We start from the raw sequence: 22,813 nt of genomic DNA, 5'->3' as shown, positions 1-22,813 counted from the left end.
CGCGCTGTTAGTCTCGTGACGAACTCGAACCAGCTCGTTAGCTGTTAACGTGACATCAGCGAATATGAACTGTGTTCTCGAAGGACGTGGTGTAAAAGGTAATAGTAAACAAGGCTAGCGATATATTTAATTTGTGTTGAAGAATTAAAAAAATATAAGTCGTAGCAGCTCAAGTTATGACGAAAGACATATGCTAGCTTGAATGTAGCTTCTAACAAACTAGCTAACTTAGCAGCTATTTCCGGGTTGACCCACTTTTATATTGAAAGAAAAAGCTAAGTTAGTTTGTAATATTTAACGTTATGTTGTTAGCCTTATTAAACTCTGGTGACGCTTTGTTGTGTTGCAGCATTTGGAAAGGCGGTTCATGCCCTGTCACGGATTGGAGATGAGCTGTGGTTGGACCCCATGACCAGAGGGGTGAGCAGCACACAGTCCTGTTTACTTTATGGTATCAATCCCATATTCATGACCTACCAGGAGAGTAGCAAGGATTACTGACTCTCTAGTGTTGTTGCTTTTCCCTCCTCTCTTAATTTTTCAATTAAATGAATGTTTTCTTTACAGGAGGCCTCTGTTTTGGTCTCCTTTCTCCCTTCAGGCAATGGCAGCATATTCATCTAATATATTCTCTCTCTCTTTTTTTTAAAGCTGTCTCTGATATCAGTGAATTCTGCTCATTCTGCATATGGCTGCTTCCTCTTCTCGCCGCTGTTCTTCCAGCACTACAGCCTGGGATCAGAGCAGGGCCGGAAAACAATTAATTGCAAACTGATCATGAAGGTAAATCAGGGATGTTGATTGTGGAGACATCACAGCTCTCACTGCACAGGACACATTTTCAGGATATAGGAGACAGTAGTGGAAGCCTAAAACATGTCTTTTTGTTTTTAAGTCAGTTCTACCTCTTTTCCGCTGTTTGACTTCCATTGAGCGTAATGTGGAGCGATGCCGGATATCAATCGGCACTCCAGATGACCGAGTGGTGATCCAGTTTTTCTGCAGGCATGGTAAACATTCAGGATTTGTTCAAAATGACCTCATTCAAGGTGCTGCAGACGCTGAATTGCATATTGTCAGCACTAGGTGGCAGTGTGCTCCAAAGATCTCGTTTCTGCTTTTTGTGATAGGCATCACTAAGACCCACAACCTATGTTTCCAGGAAAGTGAAGCTCTGCAGGCAGTGTTTGTCTCACACCTCTGTCCCAATGTGCTCAAAGCTCCTTCCAGGTTAGCAGCTCAGTATCCTGTTATAAAGTCAGAACCTCAGCTTTCTATTACATACAACAAATACAACTTCAGGAGTGTTTTTATACTTTTAATGCAAACTAAATCTTAGTTATCTTAACGCATAGAAATCCATTTTTTTTAGGCTCTCTCTCATGATTTACTGTAAACATGAATTAGGTTTACGGTAGCTGCAAGTCTATTTTAATTGGAAAGAGAATGGGTGTTAACAATGTTTTTACTCTCAGCTGGCTCTGGGCAAACACACACAACCCGATTGGCACAGACGCGATCATTAATACCCAAAGTATCATCCATCAGCAGCACGGTGTGGACACGAGGCTCTCTGCTCAATGCTGAGGTTGATTTGTTTTGCTCTACGCCTGCAGGCTTCTTGGTGATATGGTGATGCATTTCCCAGTGTCCCAGGAGGAAATCACTCTCTCCATGACTCCTCTGAGAGTCAGTCTGAGAAATCACTACGAGGGAGGAGACGGTGAGCTGTTACGCTGTGATTTGGCTCAGGCCCACGACAACACTGTGTGTGAGAGATGCCGCATGTGTTCAAAAGTCTGCAGACGTAATTCTTCAACAAACACTAAAAATGTTACGCAGATGCTATTTGACTTGGATCTACGTCCGTCACAGATCACATGAAGAATATGTACACCGAGATGTCCTTACACCCAGACGAGTTTGACTACTTTCAGATCGGAGTGGAGTCGGATATAACCTTCTGTCTGAAGGAGTTGAGGGTAACAAAATGTATTTTTGGAGGCTCCTTTTATCCTGTCACAGCAGAACATTGTGTGTATCTTTGTGTGTGTGTGTGCAAATAGTAAGTGTGTGTAACTGGCTCCAGGAGTGTTTCATGTCCTAGAGAGGTCACGTTTCTGGTCATAAAAAGCGACTGTACCTGGCTCTCTGCATCGTCACCGTGTGAACTTTCCCCTCAGTGTTGCATCTCATCTTTATAGCAAAAGTAGTGTGACCTAAGTATTATATACACAGCTACATAGAGACAATAATTGAAATTATAGGCCACACATTGCTTGGTTTGTTGTGAAATGTGTAACTTTTAAGCCAAGGAGGAATGTGTTTGTATTTTGAGGGCTGGCTCAACTTGTGTCGATCTTAATCTGGTTTATATTTTCAGTCACAACATTGGATCGGAGAGAACTGTAATGTAATTTTCCAGAGTAGCGTGCTCAGTAATCCGAAGTGATTTGTTACAGCTGAACGAACACGCCCCAATTTCATTTGCTTTCTTCTGTAGTGGCTTGAAAACAAAGTAAATGGACTTAACAGTCCTTGTGTTGGTCCGGTTAATGAGACTTGACCTGCATTAACACCCACAGCTCTTGTCCCCAATGTCTTGGAATGTGTCTCGGACTCCCCGCTGTGAAGCGCCTCATTAGCCAGCCTAGTCTCCTTGTTCCTGTCGCTTTTGAAAAATCTGGTTTTGGATGGATTAAAGGCCAGGCTCTTGAGTTTTAGTCGGCCTCAGTTTACTCGAGCGTTTATAGTTTTTATTCAGCCTGATCATTGTACACATGCCGTAACGCTATTCTCCAAACGATTAGCTGTTAAAATGCCAGTATTGACACGGATGCACACAAGCGCATATCCGTTTCTGACAGTGAATTGCTGCTGTTCTGTTTTCTTTTTTTTTAGGGTTTACTGTCCTTTGCAGAGTCACATTGCCTTCCGGTGTCTGTCCACTCCGGCGCTGCAGGAAAGTAAGTCTGTTGGCCATCGTGATCAGTCGTATCTCAAGTTTCAAAGACCAATGTCAGCGTGTGTGCTGCTGCACCGCAGACACTCTGTACTGAGCGTGTCACTAACACCAGATACTCTCACAATGCACTCAACTATTTAGTCAGTGGCTTGTGAGCCATTTGTACCATGTGACCAGTTATGGTGAGTTCTTCTAGTGAAACAGTGAATTATACTGGTGCTTTTGAAAGCGGAGATTATGCAGTTGGATTTCTGTCACTGTTTGATGTCTGTCAGTGTGTCCTGGGTGTTGTTGGCAGGCCTGTGTGCTTCTCTGTGAAGGACTTGGTGCTGGAGGCCAATGTGGTGCTGGCTACTGTGATGGGCTCTGAAAACAGGGGCCCCTCTCAGCCGACGGAGACGCCGGCCCCTACTACACCCAGGTAACAAAACCACTTTGCCCTCATTGGCTGTTTTTAGCTTCCTAAGAGAGCATCGTATTACAGCAGACGGCCTTGTGTCTGTAGCGGAGATGAACGGGGCAAGTGCAGGACATGTGGGGTTAGAGGCCTGTCAGTCGGACAGTCTGTAATCCTCTCAGCTCCTCTATGCTAGCCTAGCTCTCTCTGTTGCTCTGTGTTCTGGGTGGATCCGGTCTGTTGAACATCTGGGTCATGTGTGGCTTGGTTTGCTTGTGTGCACTGCCGGGAGTCTGCAGCGACATCGCTAACCTAATGAGCAGGCAGCTCTGCAGTGCTCAGGAATTCAACGACAACCTGCACTCAAGCTTTATTTTTTATATGAATCACTCAGGCTACAATTTTAAAACTCATATTTGTGGCATGCTCGTAACAAAACGTGCTTGTCTGCTACCTCGGGCCTTTTCGAAGTAGAACTAAAAGAGCCCGAGGGTGTCTGGAGACTCGTCTTCCTGCAGTGCTCCTCTTTGCACTTTTGGTCTGGCTGCTTCTCTGAGGTTGACGACATGTGCTGTGGTCACATGCAAAGGGTTTTGTTACCGGGCATAAAGCCACATTCAGTAACTACAGACAGAGCTACACACCCTGTTCACGAATGTCTTGGTAAAGAGGAATACACACAATGTTCCCGAACATTCAAACCCCTTAAGGTGATAATGATGGCATGTTTGTGATCCTCGTTATTCTATTTCACTGTTTGTGTCAAAGAATAACCGAATATCTTAGTTGTTGAATATGTTTTACGGTGACTTCACGTCTGCACAGGGACGTAATTGTTACTTTGCTGCTATAAAACATGGCGCTGTACACCGCAATAACAACAGCGTCAACTATTTTTGCCCGCATAGGAAGTGATTATGAGGTTGGACTGCTGGCCACAGAGATCAGTGTGCCGTGTGTGTTTTCCTCAGGTGTGCTGGTGGTCTACCTGTGGGTTCACGTGAGGCCGACAGCAGGAAGCCTCAGGGTACTCCTGCTGTGATGGAGCTGATAGCCTCCAGCCAGGGCAGCCCCATCACCAACCCATCGGCTCTGATGCTGCTTCTGCATCAGACAGACGACTCCAACAAGCTGGTAGCTGATGAGGCCTGTGTCAGTGCCACCACGACGCCGGCTTCCTCCACGGTAACAAGAGCTTCCTGTTGGGTCGTCATGTTGACTTAGCACTGGAGCTTGTTCTGAGGCTGGTTGGCTTTACACTTGACAGGATGGGTGTCGTTATGAAGTGCCTCAAGTGTTTTACTTCAACCTCGATTGGAAGTGTGCCCAGAGTGCCTTACCATACATTTCCAGTTTCCAGAGATCTGATGCAGCACTCATTTCGTTTTATATTGCATTAAGCGCATTTACATTAACTCAAGTTACAAGAAATAGAAATGTGACGCACTGAAATATTGTTTGAAGAAGACTGTACATCAAGGAGGGGTACTCACTCAAGTTGCACTCACGCAGAGACTTGAACTTCAAAAAAAATGACTGAGCATCTCTGGGTTTGAGAGCTTACGCTACGGAATAATGAGATGTACCAGTAACTATTTGGAGAACCAGTGTAATTATACGATACGGTTACACTGTTGAAAGATAGGTTAGTTCTTATTGCAGGCCTAATGTAGCAATATCTTCCTGTTACCCTGAGAATTATTTGTCTATATCCATTTTTATGGGTGAAATACTTAACTAAATATTGCAATAGCCTGTTGACAGTGATCATATACCAAACAACTAATCAAGGCTGATGCTGTATGCTACTAGATAAGACACTTGTTGTCTCTATTGCCTCTAGATCTGCTCCCTCCTGTTCAGAGCCTTGTCGTCTGAGCAGGACGATGACAACAGACTGCCTGTTCTAGCATGTTACAGTGACGAAGAGGAGACGAGGAGCCCTACACTCTGAGAACAGCTGTTACTCACGACTACGTTGCTCACCTCATGTTTGGTCTTACCTGTTAAAGGTAGGCCGCAACATTCAGCTGCACGCAGAATGAAAGGATCTAAATTTGTATTGTATCTACTTTGAATGAGAGCGATTTATAGCGCAGACAAGTTGCTTCGCTTGTTTGCAAAGTGTTACGGTTCCCCACAAGAGAATGTTTATAATTATTTATTGAAATACATAAATTTATTTATTTTGGCATCTTCAGCGTGTGAAATATGTTTCTCCTAACATGTAAGGAAAAAAGACTATTTGGTCTTCTGTCGGTTGATGGTACCTGGTAGTATGCCCGACATCTGAGGAATGTGGGGGTTCACACACAGTAAGTACAAGGCGTCCTTAAGATTAATATTTTCTGGCTTGCACAACAGTCTAGAAGAGAAAATAGAACCCTGGAGGCCTCTGCAGCATGTGGTTTAGATAGAGTCCTGTTCTAAAACTAACAGCAAGTCCATGCTCATATCAAGGCCAGCAAACACAACAGGATAATAATAAATACTACTCTTTATTTAAATATTGTACAGGTTTTCCCACAGAGCTTAGATATTCATTGAACTGTACACCCAAAATATATACAGACACACTCTCTGGTTGTAACAAAGGGTTTGTAGGAGGAGGGGGGAGGGGGCGTGTACAAGTCAGGAAGTACCAGCTGATTGGGAGAATTGCTTTGTAATGTTAAGGCTGCTTGGATTGTCCTCGGTGCTAGAAAACTAACATTTTGACCACTCACCAATGGCACCTGACACTGCAGTCAGTCCTCCAGCGGGAACTTGTCAGATTAAGTAACGAAACAGCCCATTAGTGCCGATTGTAAACGGGGATCTGAAGATCCACAGGGAGGTTTTCTAAGCGTGCAATGGCTTCATCACTATGGAGTGGTCTCGTGTGACGTCACAGTTTAGCTGTCGGCCATGTTGGAGTACACACAAAGCCACTGGCATGCACGGCTGAGTCGCATAAGCTATCGATCATGGTGAACTTTTGTGCTGTCTTTGGTTGTGGCAGCAGAGCTGATAGACAAGAAATCATTCTTTCGTTTGCCAGCGGTCATTACACATCAAGGAAATGACACGAAGGAGCTATCCAAGCGACGTCGCGAGAAATGGCTGTCATGCATCTCTCGAGATATAAAGGAATGGAATTTGGCGTACACTAGAGTATGTGCGGATCACTTTATAAGTGGTCAGTGATTTTATTTACAAATTCGTTTGTGAACAGTATTTAATAAAGGAAATATAAATTAAACTTTTACATGAGAAGGTTACCGAAGCTTCATCGGCCCGTGACAGCAGTCGGTGGCAGAGACGTGTCGAGCGTGTACAACAGGCGAAACACAGATATGCAGCCTCAGCATTGCTTGATATGAGTTTAACGTCAGATCATATATATATATATGTATATATATATATATATATATATATATATATATATATATATATATATATATGTGTGTGGGGGGGGGGGATGAAGTTAGGAGTTAGTTGAAAGTGAATTCCTACACACACGCACACAATGACATGCATGTACAATGTAAACAAACACACGTGTCTGTTTGCGCTGAGTAAACATTGAATATTGCTAAATATCGGACCAGATCTGTATATATTTACCCTCCCACTGACGAGATGAGAATTCTCGACGACCGTTGCTTTGACGTCTCGGATCCATCCACTGACAAACTGATTATAAGCGTCGAGCCCTTTGTAGCACGCCAACTCGTCTTTCGTGTAAGGACTGGGGGTGTTCACGAGATACGCGTAGATGTTGGCGTAGTTTACCGATGGAAGATAAGTAGGATCGGCACTGAAACCATCTGCACTCATCGTATAGGGATCCAAGTTACCAATAACCTTCAATTTGGCCAGGTAGCGAACCTTTGATGCACTATCCAGTGATTCAAAGTTTGGTATTTTCGCCGCACTTCCTTGTTTACGCGCCGCCATGTAGGATCTGTCTGTACTCCAACATGGCCGACCGACCTCGTAACTAAGGAGATCGTGACGTCGGTGAGACCACTCCATACCTGAAGTCCCGACTGAGTGCAGAGGAGCACATTCAGGAGATAAAAGGAAACGTCTAAGTGTTAAGACAGCAGGGCGTGATGGGGAAGCCGCTTGGACTCTTATGGCTACGCAACGCTCAACACCTGGCACATCGAGGAGTTATGGACCTTTATCCAGTATCAACGACACCCGATACAAGGCACATCATTAGAACATTACACAAAGTTGGTAGTAGATGCAGAGTGCAAATCTGTAGTGATGTAATGGAAACATGAAACCTGCAGTGACCGACTTCTGAACGTGCCACCGGAGCGCTACAGCAGGAGGGAGACAAGAAGAAAAGGAAACTGATTGTGAACAGTCTCTTGAGCTACTCTGATGCGGCGATCAGTCCAAAAATATTTAAACAATCCCACCGAACAATGAAGTTACAAAAATACATTTGGTCACCTGAACAACCTCCACTTGTGTTGATCGTTCTCAGATATGCTTATTAAGATTTGTGCGTTTAAGGCCGCGACACCGATCAGCCCAGACGCTAGTAATTACGTCATATCGGCAGACTCACTGACGAGCATTCATCTCACACATTCACATCACATGTGATCAAGACTTCAGTGGCAGCTGTGAGATTAAAGGGAGGGCATCAGTTTGACACAATAGAGCTCAACTATGAAATCCTTTTAACAGCCACGCAGTAACAAAGACTTGAATTGGTTTAGAAAAGACGGCCGCTGCTCTTCTTCATGAAACCTTATTGGATCAACCTGCCAAGAAACTAACCACAGACGTGTATAAATGTCATACACTTTTTTTTTGCAAATATTTATCTAAACATCCCACCGGTGATTCCCTACTACCAAACACAAGGTTCCAGGCCCTTTGACGGAGGTTTCCTTCTACCAACATTAGGAATGTCTTCTTGCACAAAGCAGTCCATTTATTGAGCCCAAATGCTGCCATCTCGACACTCACTACTCATGGACTGAATCTTCCTCTTCCAGGTGCTCAGCATGGGGCTGCTTTAACAGTCTTAACACCTCCCGTCTCCCCCCCCCCCCCCGGATCAGAGAAAGATGACTTATCCTTGTCCGACATAGTCACCAATGACTGCTTATCCCTGTAAATGGGATTATCCGGTGAACACTGGAACGCTGCAAAGATGCCAACACTGCAGCCCGGCCAGGATGACGCGTCAGCCCTCCAGTCCCCTTCATTCAGCCGCTCTCTAGTGCACACAACCACAGAGAAGTGGGCATGTAGGCCTTTTTTTGGGGGGGGGGGGGGGGGGGGTGAGGCAGAGTAGAGCATCCCACATCAGTCCTTCATCCTGGCCAGCAGGAATCAAAGCAGTCCACCACCTGCAGAGTCACAACCCCACACCTAGTCTGTGTATTCGGCCACTATAGACAGCAGCACTGTGATGTCATCTGGCTTTCCTCCTGCACCAAAAAAAAGAAGGAAAAAAAGAGAACAATATCCTGTTAGGATGGAGCTAAGAGATTGTATTGTTTTCAACATTTCACCCTAGAAAATCTTCACATCATGTCCCACTTAAAGCATCTTCACATTCTAGTCGGTCCGAGTCGAGCGAGACACGAACCTCTAACATTCAGTCCGTTGTCACAGGCAAACTGGGCAAAAGGCGACATGTAGTTGGGGTCGTACGCCAGGACGTGGGCCTGCTCTGCGATGCTCCGGGCCGTCTGCTGGATGCTCTCGTAGTTTGAGTTCTACGACGCAAAAACAAAAGGGGGCACGGAGGTCGTAATCCAGACATACTGTACGTGTGATTCCATCAAGCCTGTCCGGGCCTCAGTGGGACTCACCTTGAGTTTCTTCAGCTCCTGCAGGATCATGCAGTCGGGCATGTTGTCGAAGAGCCCGTCGGTGGCGGTGAGGATGATGTCGCCCAGCTGGACGTCGAAGGAGGAGCTGTCTGCTGCGTCGGGGCTGCCGGCACCAACACAGTTAAGTCAGGCAGAGAACACCGACCGCAATGATCCGCTCGGTCATTTAAGCGATACGGGATTTAAAATGAGTTTCCTCTCACAGCGAAAAACAAAAAATACGAAACTTAACGCAAGATTGTGACCGCATTAATTCAGCCACTTTAAGCTTCTTCCATCCCTTTTACACACGTCTCTTCCAGAAGTACACGGCGTCAGTCTCCTTTGGCATGTCAACATGCTCCAAATCCTCTTTTAATGAACCTTTTTTTTTATTTTGCCGTCAAAGGAATATTGTTAGAGATCTTCAGTTTTGACTCTTGCACCCTTTTCAGTTAGTTGCCATGTTAGTGATCTAGCGTTGGAAAGCTTAATCTGCTGCTGCACTCAGTGTTAATCCCGCCGAGGAAATCCTTCAACTAAATGACTAAAAACGCACAAATTTAAACAGGAAGCGTCATTTTAAGAACCGCATTGAATGCAAAACAACTAGAAACGACGAGACTGTATTAAGGTTTAAAACTAAGTCAAATAAAACACTAATTGACGTGCGTTTCAGGTTCATTTGACTTCCGTTCTTTCAGAAATGCTTTTTAAGAGGCTCAATGTAATCCGAGTTCTAGACGGAATGAGTGAAACGGTGGCTGAGCTGCTGCTGCAGGATTGGCTGTGGACTCTTCGCTCGGCAAACACCCAGCGCTCGCCCCTCACTCTACCGACGTGGCCCCCCGACGGCCCCTCCGAGCGTCTCACCTGTCATTGAGGACGGCTCCCTCGGCTCCCGGCGGGGCGATGGACAGCTGGAAGGGCGTGTTGAAGTAGTGCTGCTGCTCGTCGGAGCGGTGGACCACCTCCCCGCCGCGGACCACCAGGAAGCCAGAGTCGCCCAAGTTGGCCGTGTGCAGCCGGTGGCTCTGCCGGTCCAGAACCACAATGCAGGCCGTGCTGCTGCCTGCAGACACACATTTATTTTTAATATAAATGCAAATGCTTAGCAAAGAAAAACGCAAATACGGTCTGCACCTTCAGCTGGGTCGAGGTAAATGCAACTACACCACAGAGCATTCATAACAAAACCAAATAGTATTGCGTGGGTATTTTGAAGTTGCTGAAATAAATAAATAAATAATTTTCTTAATGCCTAAATGAAAGCTAAGCTGCACCCACCCTAAAAACAACCTCTTCCTTCCTCCTGACTTTACTCAGCTACACCGCTTAGGAGATCCTCTCCCTTTATGGAAAGACACCGTCTGAAGTGTGTTTTTAAGAGACTGATTAATGAGGCCAGCCCGACGACACAAACGTGATGTAACACAATCAGCGTAGAGCTTTTAAGAACTCTTTGGACTTCCACCAACTGGGAGAAGGGGAAACATGAGCTGCGGGAGCGGGAGGACAGCCACACCCTGCTGGTGATTCATCCGGCACACCGAAAATATGCAGCAAGGATCAACCTTGAAAAACCCCTCGCGCACTGTGACTCACTCACTCCTTACCCCACCCACCCACCCACACCCACACACACACACCCACCCACACCCACACACACAAACACACACACACACACACGAAGAACATTCCCTCTTCCGTGAAGGAACAGCACAATGCGGTGTTGTTTTCCCTGCTGCACATGTGATAAAAGGGTGGAAAAGTACTGACACTCGCAGAGATCAAAACATCCATTCAGTGACATCAGTGATTCAGTTTCACATTTGTGCTTTGTTGTCTGGAAGCGGTGCAGAGGAGGACAAAGACTGTGGAAGTAAGCGGGTCGGGACTCAGGACATTCCAGCGACTTTCTAGATGGGATCTGGCTGCTCTGACTCATGATTTCCATCCAGCCACCAGGCAGAAACAAACAGCCTAACCCTAAACAGTGTACTCGCATCCAAACCACATGGAAAATGTGGTTTGCCTTTACTCTCTCTATCCAGCGGCTTTACTGCGCTCACCCAGCAGCGGCACTTTGTTCTGCAGCAGCTCGTAGTAGCTGTTCGTGAGGACTCCCACTGGGTTGCTGGGGACAAAGCGTCCTTCCTTCACCAGCCTCTCGCACGTCTTCATCAGCGTCCCTGAAAACTGAGACGGGTCTACTCCGTAGTCCCTCCAGCCACCTACTCCATCTGCTACACCTAGAACAAACAAATTCACAACATTCACCTTCGCATTAGTTCAACGACTCACACTTCCATCACTAATGTACGTGTTCTGTATCGGTGCATAATGCTGCTTTTTTAAACCCTCGAAAGGGAACTATTTTTCTAAATAAACAAGTTAAGAAACATGGTAATCAATCCTGATGTGGCTCAGACTCGTTCCACAAGTGAGGATAAGCTAGAACGATGCCGTGCAGTTGCACAATAAAAGAAACACAATGGGTACTTTCACCAAGATGCAGAAAAGGGACAAGTGTGCACACAGTGTTCAAGAAATCAAGGAAACGTCACAGAATGTACAAAGTCACAAGTTCATCTTTGAACCGTCACTGTTTCAGTTATTGCCGATTATGCAAAACGGGTCCATCTGATCGTCTACAGCAGTTAAATAACTATTTTGAACAATTAAACATAGATAGATGTTATATATACACTGTTCAGTGGATTTTAGACCCACTGATGGTATATTGTGGCTCTCATAACATAAAAACATTTTGTCTTTCTATGGAAACATGATCTCTTTTGTAGGTTCAGAAGAGCACTTGTTCCCTGAGGAGCATTTGGTAAGGCCACAGACTTTCCTCGACAGGAAACTTTAGTCCTCCGAGGACTGACCATACAAGGATGGCCCTCGGGTCTCCTCTGTGCCAGAACAGAGAGGACCAGGCCCGCTGAACGCAAACAACTTTACAACCAATCAAATATAAAACAATAACTTGGGAGGGTGAAAAGATGTCCTGAGTTTACTTTGCGTGTCTTTGTTTGACTGACACAGCTCCACAGGTGTTAAATAACAGGTTTGTTTATATAGGATCCAAGGTCTTTGTGCTGAAGAGCCGTTTTAAAGAATGAATTCTCCACACAATATGAACCCAGTGGAGGTTCAAGTAGAGTAAATAAAGATGCAGCAGTGCGTCGCAGGTAATCAATACAGAACACAGCAGATAAAGTGATGGGATGTTAGCAGCGGAAAAGCCTTTCGTGAGAACACCCAATGGTATCCCTGTGTGCACTTTAAGCAGTTTAATATAGTTATTGTTCGCACGTGCAAGCCAATCCGTAGCCTTCCGATAAAGCGGATAACCTCTGACCTCCCAATTCACCTCACAGACAATACGATGGTTGGATGTTTTTCGACGGGAAAACAAAAGCAGACGGCTCACCCAAAACATCTGCGGATCTGTGCCGGGCGATGAAGCACGCGTCGTCCCCGTAACACATCCCTTTCTTCAGGATGCCTTTGCAGAAGTCCTTGCCGAAGCCGCAGCTCGCAGTCACCAGGCTGTAGTCGCGGCCGTCCGTCTGAGAGAGTCCGCCGATGACAGCTCTGGCAACCAGTCTACCGTAAGACAGCACGGACAACATCACCTACACACGCTGCAGCTCCCAGCTGGAGAAACCACGGCCAAGCTAGCTCCCCCCCCCCTTAGCTATCTTACCGGCGGTGTGAGCGCACAGTGTAGACTTGCTAACGAGGCTGGCGATGTGGCGATAACTGCGGGGATCCAAGCGCGCGCACACCCGGGGGGAGTCTTTGTGTTGTTGTTTTTACAGAAAACAGACGCTTCTTCTGCTCCAGAAGACCCGCAAGTGTTGGTTCTCCGCGGCCATGGTGTCAGTGTTGTGCCTCTGTAGATGCTACATAACAGAGTGAGGACCAGCCGTCCTGTGTCCTCACTCACTCCGCAAGCGAGGTCTTGTGACTGCTCTGACGTCAGACAGCGTTACGCAATCTGCGTTTCCTAATAAGGAAATGTCACTTTCAGACAGCTTCTATCTCATTCATACGTAATACAACTGTTTTATGGATAGATTGAAAAATAAAAATGAACCTACAATGGCTGTTTCAAGCATAAGAATAACGCAGCATGATAATACATAGAAAAATAATCAGCAAAAAAGCCAATTTATTATTTTTTTTAAATAAATGCTGACACTTCACGTATGCAATATTTCACACATTTTGGACAACGTGCCCAGCTCCCTCACCAAATTGGATTTTGCACTATATTCTGTCACCCCCTTGTGGGTGTTGTCCGGTTATTTATGAGGTGTCCTAAATTAATAACATGCATTGAAATGTGCAGTTGTATTTCAGTTTGTATTGTCATGATTAATCAGCAAAAACGCTCAAGGAACAAATGACATCCAGATACCAATTCCTCCTTAAAATACACTCAAAGTTTATTAGAAAGGTTTAGATGTTACAAGAGTGCTTCCTTATTCATTTATTTTAGCACAAGACTTGTTTAAAAATGTGATGATGCAGTGTAAGTCAATACCTCATGATACCGACCGTGAATTAACTGTAAATATAGTTTTACAGAAGTAAACAGGTGTTTGTGACTCATCCCCATTGCTTTTTATAGCCATTAATACTCATTACTGAAATGAATAGGACAATAAAGAAACTGGAAAAATTGTGCACAGCTTCAAAACAAGGCATTCCTGTGCATAAGTAGCCGTATTGTTACATTTTTCCTGATTGAACAGTCATATGTGGCAAAGACTAGCTGCAAAATGGAGTGCAAAACACCTGAGGTTTTCATGGTGACACATCAATTTACCCCTGTGGACAAAATAACGAAACATTTTGCTTTCATCAGGTAGGAGTGAGCATCTTTTCATTATTGGCAGCATGAAGGACGACCCTTCATATGCAGAAGACGAAAGCAGAACAGAGAAGCGAGAGTCCGGCCGTTTGTGTCCCCCCCCACACAGACTCATTTCTTGGCTTGCTTGGTGACCATGTTGCGGGGGGGAGTCACGGGACGGCTGCCGTTGGGCTTCTTCTTCTCAGCTGGCTTCAAAATCTATAAAAACAATATATAGATGGCTGTCACACAAACTCCTTCTGCAGGTGATGTTCACCCAGCACAATTTCAGATTAAAAGAAACATTTGGGGATTTTTGTGATGGCTGTTTTTCATTATTTTTACATTTTCAATTCATTAAAATCAATAAATAATAGATTTTTGAAAAGAAGAAAAAAATAGAATACTATTAGGCACCATTTCTACTTCTTTACGATTAAGTACCTACACATTAAACACTTGGTACTAACAAACTATTTGTGTGTAGTTAATTGTTGTTCAATTGAGCAGTATGTTCAGTGTGTCAAAGTTAAGTGCAAATCATATCGTCCTAAAATATTTAACGCACAAGCTGACTTTCGTTTGAACCTTACCTGGAAAGAGCACATGAGGGTCTCGTCCACACTCATCATGGCACCAGCATTGTCAAACTCTCCACAATAGTTGGGCGCTGAGAACAAAGTGACAAGCTGCCTCTTTGCGAAGAATTCATAGCCATCCTCAACAACCTGCAAGTGGGATAATAATAATAACACTAATAGACACTTGAAAAAAAGAATAAAAAAGTGTTATGAAGAGTGTTAGACAGTCTTGTGCACTGGTTCCTGATGGGTCGGGCCTAAATCTTTTTCAAAGAAAACAGAATCTTCAGTTGAACTGTTTGACAACCACGAGACAGACGTATGCAACCAGAGATCAGGGGTCACAATAAGACATTGGGAATCATTGTGCCCATTCTGTGTACAGCACATGCTGTACTGCACTCCTTGTGTATCAAGTGTATTCAGCATACCTGCCAATATACAGTGACGTCACATTGCTGTTGATAATGACGGGAGGTCTGTGTGATTACCTGATGGGCCCGACAGATGAGATCCAGGTCGTGCTTGTGCAGGAACTTGGCCACCACCTCTGAGCCGAAGGTAAATGACACCCCTCTGTCATTCTCCCCCCAGCCCAAAACGTCCTTGTCTGGATCTGACCACAGCAAATCACACAGCAGACCCTGGTCGGGCACGTCAGTGGGGCGCATGATGCGTCTGATCTGCTCCATGGACTGAAGGTCAGGTGACAGTCCTAGACAGAGCGGTAAAAGCACAAATAAACACACTAATAGAGAGGTCAACACAAGGACGGTCCACCCCAGTTGACAAACAGCATTGCTTCAGGACAAATGAGCGTGGCTGACATACTTTGGGCATTCTGCAAAGCTAAAACCAAAGTGAGGATTAAGGAAACTATACGAGACAAACAATATTGGTTTTAGTTCAAATTCAGAAATAACACCCACCTCCGTGGCAACAAAAGATCTTCTCATCAACAATGGCGGCGATAGGGAGGCAGTTAAAACAATCTGTGAAGGTCTTCCAGAGTTTGATGTTGTACCTTCTTTTACCTAAAATGTTCAGGAAGAAAAGATTTCAATATCAAAGCAATAGCAACACTTCTGTTGCTGCAACAGTTGCAAAACTCCACCAAAGACATCAACCACTTACACCATGTGACAAGACTAAAAAGAAATAATGAAGTATAATTGTTACTGGGCACGGAGGTACGATACTCACACTCATCGTAGAAACCATATATTCTGTTGATTGAAGCACACTCGTGGTTTCCCCTCAGCAGGAAGAAGTTCTCTGGGTATTTGATTTTGTAGGCCAGCAGAAGGCAGATGGTCTCCAGAGACTGCTTCCCTCGGTCCACATAGTCGCCCAGAAACAGATAGTTGCTTTCTGGAGGGAAGCCTCCGTACTCAAACAGCCTCAGCAGATCATAGTATTGCCCGTGGATATCACCTGCAGGACAGCGGTGCAACCAAGGTGAAATTAGAAAATGATGCTATTCATGAGACCAATCTGATCGATACACATTCAAATCTTACTCACCACAAATCTTGAGAGGGGCCTCCAGCTCCAGAAGAATGGGTTGACTGAGAAAAATCTCCCTAGACTTCAGGCATAATCCACGAATCTCGATCTCCTGCAGCTGCACGTTCTTGCCAGGCTTTGCCCCTCTGACTGCAACAAGAAAACATAAACAAAAAGGTCAGCAAAAAACAATGGATGGTAACGGTTTCACACACGAGCTGGTCACGCCTGTTATGGTATATCTATACTCCGGTTGTGTGGGACAAAAGGGTGACCATATGTGTGACAACGTGTAGTGTTTGTGTGAGAGATACAGTGTGTGGGACCAAGTACCGGTAACGTGAACGTTACATGTAGTTTCGTGCCCTCCATACAGTAACATTCTCAACGCAGACACAAATGAGGTAATACCTGAAGTTTAGCCGCACAGAGTGACTAATAACCGGTAGCTAATCTTAGCTAGTACGGCTAGTTATTGTTCAAGATGTTGAAAAACATCTGCTAAAGCTAGCCGCGTTTCTAGCTAACGTTACTCTCATCGTTCGTCACATCATGCGGATAACTGAAGTAGCTAGGTTAGCTAATGATGTATAGGTCGTATTTTCAGCCTTTCCTTACCTTCTAAAAGACGCTGGATGATACTGTCTATGTTGAGCTTGTCAACATCAGCCATTGTAGCGTTGGTGTTAATAAAAACCGATTCAGTCAAATGTAATTATTGGCGTTTACACGCTCGAAAGCTAGCCCGCTAGCTATCCTAGCATTAGCTACCTAACGTTAGCTTCGCTTATTTTCCGACTAAATATGTTGGTGTGACCCTGTTTCTGTTGAGCTGCTCGTTGACACCTTTGACAATCTATTACGCTAATCCCACGTGGCAGTTTAAAAAAAAGAAAAATATCGACATCTAACGGTTGGCTTTTTGGTATGAAACAGGGACTAAAAAAAATAAACGTCAACCGCACTAGCTGCGATGGTGCCCCGTCTCTGTTTTCCTCTGCCGCACCTTGTACTGCTAGCCAGCTGCTTCGAGGAGGCTGCTGCTGCTCGCTGCTGTGCTGCTGCTGCCCCCTAGTGGGCGGGATGAGAACGAGCCTTTAACCCAGATACAGCTGGGCTTTTTGGAGGGTAAAAATACAGGGAAATAACACATCAACTTGATTATCAAGTAGATATTATGAGCAGGGTTCACTTTGAAGACAGAAACGTAGAGTGAAAAATTCATTTGCACTATCACCGTATCGGTTTATGTTCAGATAAATATATACTTTGGGATTTATATTGTATATCGTCGTTAAATGTTTATGCTTACATCTGTTCTACTTTTTTTGCTGTCCTTGTTTTTTATTTTTTGTATTTTTCCTGTTTATTTGTAAATTCTGTGTATGTACGTGGAGAGCAAATGAAAAACTGGAGTCAAATTCCTTTACATGGCCAATAAAGCTGATTCTCTCTCATATATAAACAAAGATAGGTAGGATATTGTTTGTATAGTTAATCCATGGCCCTTAATAAGATTTGTCAGAATAATAGCCAACTAGGACATCAATGTTTTAAAGCAACATAATTGCATAGTATTGTTTTTTAAAATTATAATTAGCATATTTGAGAAAAAACGCTATTATTTGTTACTACAGCATAATGTTAGGTGCAGTGATTCTCTCAAATGTATTCGTAAAGCATTTAAAATCAATCTAAGTCTAGTTAAGGTACCAACAACAACATATTTGTAGCTCATTGCTGTTCAATTGAGTACTATTTTTAAATTACACAATATGTTAAATTAAAGTGAAAATCATGTTGTCCTAAAATACTTGATGCACAGATGGAAGCCACTCACCTGGGAATAGCGCGAGTAGTTTAGTATTTCACAGTGAGTTAGTGCCATTAGAAGATCGACAGCAGCTTGTTACAGGGTAATTATACGGCAGCTCAATCACTGCTAAGTCCTAAGCAATCATATAGTTGCATTGGTAATAACATAGTGCTGGAAAGTATTTACCAGGTAATTATGCAGCAATTTGGGGAACAAAGGGATAATGAGCAGTGATGGATGCGGTAATTATTATTCAGCAGCATGTATATGCCAATTTTGTTGAAAAAATTAAAACACAGGTTTATATTTTGACAGTGTGGTTGCTAAAAATCAGATGAGAACGAGCCATTCTGACCTCTCGGGTGTTTTGATGATACATTGACAGGGAACACATTCATACAATTCCTGCTGTTATTGAGAGACACTGCTCAAACAGACAGATATCGTAAAACACTGCTGCAAGATAACTATATCCAGCTAATTAATAAATATCACGACTGGAACAGCTTCTCTGCTGCAACAATGGGAAGCAAAGCTGCAACACAAATCTATCTCCCTTCAGCCAAATGGAAAAGAATAATAGTTGTTTCTCACACTGGGATTATAGCTGACGTCCTCACGGGCCTGCATGTTTAACCTTCTGACCACACACACACACACACACACACACACACACACACACACACACACACACACACACACACACACACACACACACACACACACACACACACACACACACACACACACCATCAGTGGATCTTTGCAACATGTCTTCTTCAGCAAAAACATCTCATAGCATGTGATGTCAACACACAGTAAACACTTCCTTTCTGTGGTCACTTTTAATTTGACCGATTACATACAGGAGATCACATGTACATAGCAGCAGTAATACAACTATACACACTAACTTATAATGCTTGATACATTCATGCAAAATGATGTGATTCATGTAAATGAATGTTTATTTTGTATTTCTGCTGTGTTATATTTCAGCACAGGGGGAGGCACCTCAGGCTAAAACATCGTTTTTCATGCACTTGTCAATTTTGAGATTTCGGGCTATTTTCTCGTCCTTCAGACAAGTGGAAAGAAAACATCCAAAATACACATTTAGGTGTTTATTTTACTACTTTGTCTATTTGCGTCTGTAGATTTCTCCTAAATTCACCAAAAGTTAGCATAAGATAATGCCTCATATGCATATTTAAACATTTCAGAAAACTTTGGCTTTAATGTAAGTAATCAACTGGGAAAGTTGCATGGTGATATCTATTAGTTCAATGTTTTGACGCTATTTGACGCAATTCCAGAGTGAGATCTCAGGAATCCTCTACTCTTGGTCTTTCTCTTCACCGTGTGTGATGACGTAGACCAGGTTGTTGTAGTCCAGGTTTCCTGCTACATCTGGTGGGAAAGCGGCAAACATCTCTTCCATCTATGGGGGGGAAAAAAACAACGAGATTAATATTTGGAGTGAAGAATTTCTTGAATGAAAACCCAACAATGTCATATATACTTTTCCGGGGTGGAGCTCTCACCTCTTCAGGGGAGAACCTGTCGGCCTGAGTCGTCAACATGTCGGTCACACTGTAAAGAGAAGCAGCTGTGATGAGCAGACTGGGACGTTCACACCTCGTTCAGCAACAGAGCACCTTGTTACTCACAAATCTTTCTTTAACGTTCCTGTCCCCTCAGGATCAAAGACTTTGAAAGCGTTGAGGATGGTCTCCTCCGGGTCAGCACCTGGAGATGAACAGTGGCAGTTGATGAAAAGTTAAGGAAACATCGTTTTCTTTCTTCTTTTTTTTTTTTTTACCAAGAATTGCCATGCATACATTTCTATTGTTGCAATCAGCCCCCCCCCTTCACCTTTTAGTTTCTCTCCAAACATGGTGAGAAAGACTGTGAAATTAATCGGTCCTGCTGCCTCCTTCAGCATCTCATCAATCTCTTCTTGCTTGACATTTAAACGGCCTAGAGAGAGACAGACAGCGGATGAGGGTGGAATCAGGTTTAGAGCTTGATCAATCTGACTATTGTTTTCTCGATTGATTGATTGATGAATCCTCTGGTCAACAAAGTGAAAAATGCCTGTCGTACTATTACAGCTTCACTTCACCACATTGCTTGTTTTGTCTGAGCAACAGTCCAAAGACACAGATATTCAGTTTACATCACATAAGACAAAGACATTCTAACATTTGAGAAGCAGGAGAGTGTTTGGGCATTTTTTGTTTAAAAAAAACTACGTAAAAATGTTTTTCTCGACATATCGCTTCAGCTCCAACAATGCTGACAACTGGGTATACTTCTATAGAATGTAACAACTTGGAATAACACAACAGACACACAGGTGGTCCATACCTAAAGCGGCGAAAGTGTCTCTCAGGTCATTCTTGTCAATGAAACCGTCTCTGTTTTGATCCATGATGGTAAAAGCCTGCAGAAGCGTTATGGTTACACGCAGTGTCAGAGTGAAAGTGCTGAGATTCAATGTGAAATGAAACATTTCGGCAGAGCACTGACCTCTTTGAACTCCTGGATCTGGGCCTGTTCAAACATGGCGAACACGTTGGAGCCGCCTCCATCTGACCTCTTCTTCGCTTTCTTGGGTGCCTGCAGGGTTGTTGTTGTTGTTTTGACAATGACACTCGAATTAGATTCAACACTAATGGCGCGATCATCACCTGGCTTTCTCACTCATTATCGGTTTTTACTGTGACACGTGCGCTTATGATAACGAGCCAAAACCAAGTGTGGGGGCATTAATTGTACACCAGGTTATAGGTTCGTGTTACTGGCGCGCGCATTTCATTATAGGACGGATTACAAACACCGACAGTTTGTTAAATATTTACTCATGCCTCCCGATTCTGCGAGAATGCAGAGGGGGGGGGGGTTATGCTATAGGGCCTGGGTGATGACAGGATGGTACACTGAGCCCTGTTTGATCAGAAATCCCTGTGAGGCAAGGATTATGTCGAGCTATTTACACGACTGCCAAGGGGAAAAAAAGAGTGTGAGGGAATGCAGCGCGATGACATCATACTGCTCGGATTCACGGGCCTCTCGACAGCTGCTGTCTAACCCTTGTTGTGGATTAACTCGAGCATTTATATCTCTCTGGTGGACGGGACCTCTGGCGCTCAGCTTATTTCTTTCTTTTTTTTGTTTTTAAGAGGATTCTTGCTCATATGGGACGCGAGGCGGAATGTGCGGATTCTTGTCGCAGGAACGTGATTGAACGAAATGATACGTTTAATTGTTCTTGACCCCTTTGTGTCCTGCACCTGCTGCTCTTCTCCTTTCCTTTCCTCCTTTCTCATCACCTCTCCTCCCCTGTGAACTATACTTTTCCCTCATCTCCTCCGTTTTGCTCTCCGCTCCTTGTTTGTCCACTCCTTTCCTCTCCTCTTGTCTCCTCTCCTCCTCGTTTCTCTCTTCCCCTTTTGACAGAGTCCGTTAGAGGAAAAAGGACGCAACATTTACTCTCATCTCATTCCCCCCACCTCTCTGTATATACTTTTTACAAAAATCAATTAAAAAAATAGATAAAAATAATCAACAAATCATCAATAGGACAGCACTCTGGTTTTCCTATTGATGATTTATTGATTATTTGTATCTATTTTTTTAAAGTATATAGATCTTTTTTGTTGATCTATTCAGTGCCCATGCTCATATTGACATGGGCTCTATTGATTCATCATCACTGGTGTGAGCAGAAGAAGATGTATAATTCATCACATGACAGTATATGATATAAATACACAATATAATATAATATAAAACACATGCAGCATGAAACAGAATGTCTCCTCACAGTCCGGTGGTACTTTAAACAAGATTGACTGCAATGACAATGAAATCTGTGTCCACTCACCATGTTCCGGTGGTAGCTGATGAGGAGCAGTGTCCTTTATGATCGGGCGGCACACAAGACAATGGGTAGATATACTGACCCCTCTCCCCTACATAATGGGCCACGCTGGGCTATAAATACTCCACGCCTTCTTTAGTCAGAGGCCCAGGTAAAGAAGACCAGTCCCTCGCCGCCGCCAACCCATTGTCAGAGTTCATGAGATTTAGGGATAACAGCCAAACGCACATGCCCCATTACCGAGACCCCAGAATAACAATAGGACATAACTTTGGCTCAGGAAGGACAGTTGTTTGTGACAGTTGCACTTGATGGGATCTATCATCCAGCTGTCCCGTCAGAGCTCCACGGGGACCACAACCAAGTTATGATGAGAGCGGTTTCTTGGCAGCACAATACAGGGAACTGTTAGCCGAAGCGTCCTGAGCCCCAATAAGACTTGCTCATAAAGAGCATGTCATGCTGTGGAAAACATTAGCAGGACGCCTTGTTTATACCATGTGTTGCATGAACAACATTGTTGTTCTCTTACAACAATGTTGGGCAGTGATCCATTGTTACACTGCTCTGTGTCCTTGAACAGTTGTGATACAATGTCTCATACATTAGTTGTAAGGTGGGTAAAATGTATCCTTTTGTGTGATGATAGAGTGCAAGTTAAGTGGATTTTAAGTGGAAAGACAAAACGCAGAGAAGGTAAATATGAATGTATTGTTATTTACTTATTTATAGTGCAGCATCAATCATCGCACACTCACAGTGAACACTTTAAAGACCTCCTCGCTGTGTGTGTGCAGTGTTTGACACCAGAAGGCTGTTTTTCCATTCGTCTGCTGAAGGAGGAAAGGTTCTCTGTGCCTTCCTTAAATCACATGTTTAACAGCAGGATTGTGTGACATCACAACTAGTTTGGAAACCAAAGTTGGTCCAGAATGCAACTTAAACAAGAGTGTGATGTGGAAAC

The 22,813-nt window shown here is 44.0% G+C and overlaps 4 protein-coding genes across 4 annotated transcripts; 1 reads left to right on the top strand and 3 right to left on the bottom strand.

Annotated features, from left to right (window-relative positions):
- Positions 1-64: 64 nt before the first annotated feature.
- Positions 65-5,316, top strand: rad9b (RAD9 checkpoint clamp component B; the record flags this gene model as incomplete). Its single annotated transcript, XM_079271170.1, has 11 exons — positions 65-98; positions 350-420; positions 652-783; positions 896-1,010; positions 1,131-1,230; positions 1,617-1,723; positions 1,876-1,982; positions 2,902-2,966; positions 3,264-3,386; positions 4,334-4,547; positions 5,206-5,316. The coding sequence occupies 11 exons, from the start codon at positions 65-67 to the stop codon at positions 5,314-5,316; spliced, it is 1,179 nt and encodes a 392-aa protein (XP_079127296.1).
- Positions 5,317-6,842: 1,526 nt separating this feature from the next.
- pptc7a (protein phosphatase targeting COQ7 a) lies at positions 6,843-13,100 on the bottom strand. Its single transcript, XM_079270230.1, has 6 exons — positions 12,630-13,100; positions 11,263-11,442; positions 10,064-10,262; positions 9,191-9,314; positions 8,965-9,094; positions 6,843-8,803 (listed from the first exon to the last, which is right to left on the bottom strand). The coding sequence occupies exons 1-6, from the start codon at positions 12,829-12,831 to the stop codon at positions 8,745-8,747; spliced, it is 894 nt and encodes a 297-aa protein (XP_079126356.1). The 5' UTR covers positions 12,832-13,100; the 3' UTR covers positions 6,843-8,744.
- Positions 13,101-13,625: 525 nt separating this feature from the next.
- ppp1cc (protein phosphatase 1, catalytic subunit, gamma isozyme) lies at positions 13,626-17,138 on the bottom strand. Its single transcript, XM_079271071.1, has 7 exons — positions 16,766-17,138; positions 16,166-16,297; positions 15,845-16,075; positions 15,571-15,675; positions 15,133-15,356; positions 14,654-14,788; positions 13,626-14,279 (listed from the first exon to the last, which is right to left on the bottom strand). Exons 1-7 carry the CDS (start codon positions 16,818-16,820, stop codon positions 14,190-14,192), a joined length of 972 nt encoding a protein of 323 aa, XP_079127197.1. The 5' UTR covers positions 16,821-17,138; the 3' UTR covers positions 13,626-14,189.
- Positions 17,139-18,766: 1,628 nt separating this feature from the next.
- Positions 18,767-21,921, bottom strand: myl2b (myosin, light chain 2b, regulatory, cardiac, slow). The gene is made up of 7 exons (XM_079270206.1): positions 21,853-21,921; positions 20,496-20,585; positions 20,334-20,409; positions 19,839-19,943; positions 19,634-19,712; positions 19,508-19,556; positions 18,767-19,404 (listed from the first exon to the last, which is right to left on the bottom strand). Exons 1-7 carry the CDS (start codon positions 21,853-21,855, stop codon positions 19,300-19,302), a joined length of 507 nt encoding a protein of 168 aa, XP_079126332.1. The 5' UTR covers positions 21,856-21,921; the 3' UTR covers positions 18,767-19,299.
- Between the last annotated feature and the right edge of the window lie 892 nt (positions 21,922-22,813).

This window comes from Melanostigma gelatinosum (genome assembly GCF_949748355.1).
Source record: "Melanostigma gelatinosum genome assembly, chromosome: 6".
NCBI classification, from domain to species: domain Eukaryota; kingdom Metazoa; phylum Chordata; class Actinopteri; order Perciformes; family Zoarcidae; genus Melanostigma; species Melanostigma gelatinosum.
The sequence above is the reverse complement of the archived record's forward strand: the minus strand, read 5'-3'. Positions and strand labels throughout refer to the sequence as shown.

Excerpts from the sequence above, each read along its gene's own strand:
- myl2b (XM_079270206.1), bottom strand. Across the intron at positions 19,944-20,333 it reads AGACACTTTCGCCGCTTTAG|GCCGTTTAAATGTCAAGCAA; the intron begins GTATGGACCACC and ends GTCTCTCTCTAG. Across the intron at positions 19,557-19,633 it reads GGAACGTTAAAGAAAGATTT|TGTGACCGACATGTTGACGA; the intron begins GTGAGTAACAAG and ends TTCTCTTTACAG.
- pptc7a (XM_079270230.1), bottom strand. The coding sequence starts at position 12,831 with ATGTTGTCCGTGCTGTCTTACGGTAGACTGGTTGCCAGAGCTGTCATC. Across the intron at positions 11,443-12,629 it reads CAGATCCGCAGATGTTTTGG|GTGTAGCAGATGGAGTAGGT; the intron begins GTGAGCCGTCTG and ends TGTTTGTTCTAG. Across the intron at positions 10,263-11,262 it reads GAACAAAGTGCCGCTGCTGG|GCAGCAGCACGGCCTGCATT; the intron begins GTGAGCGCAGTA and ends GTGTGTCTGCAG.
- ppp1cc (XM_079271071.1), bottom strand. The coding sequence starts at position 16,820 with ATGGCTGATGTTGACAAGCTCAACATAGACAGTATCATCCAGCGTCTT. Across the intron at positions 15,676-15,844 it reads ATATGGTTTCTACGATGAGT|GTAAAAGAAGGTACAACATC; the intron begins GTGAGTATCGTA and ends TGAACATTTTAG. Across the intron at positions 14,789-15,132 it reads TCATCTGTCGGGCCCATCAG|GTTGTTGAGGATGGCTATGA; the intron begins GTAATCACACAG and ends TCCCACTTGCAG.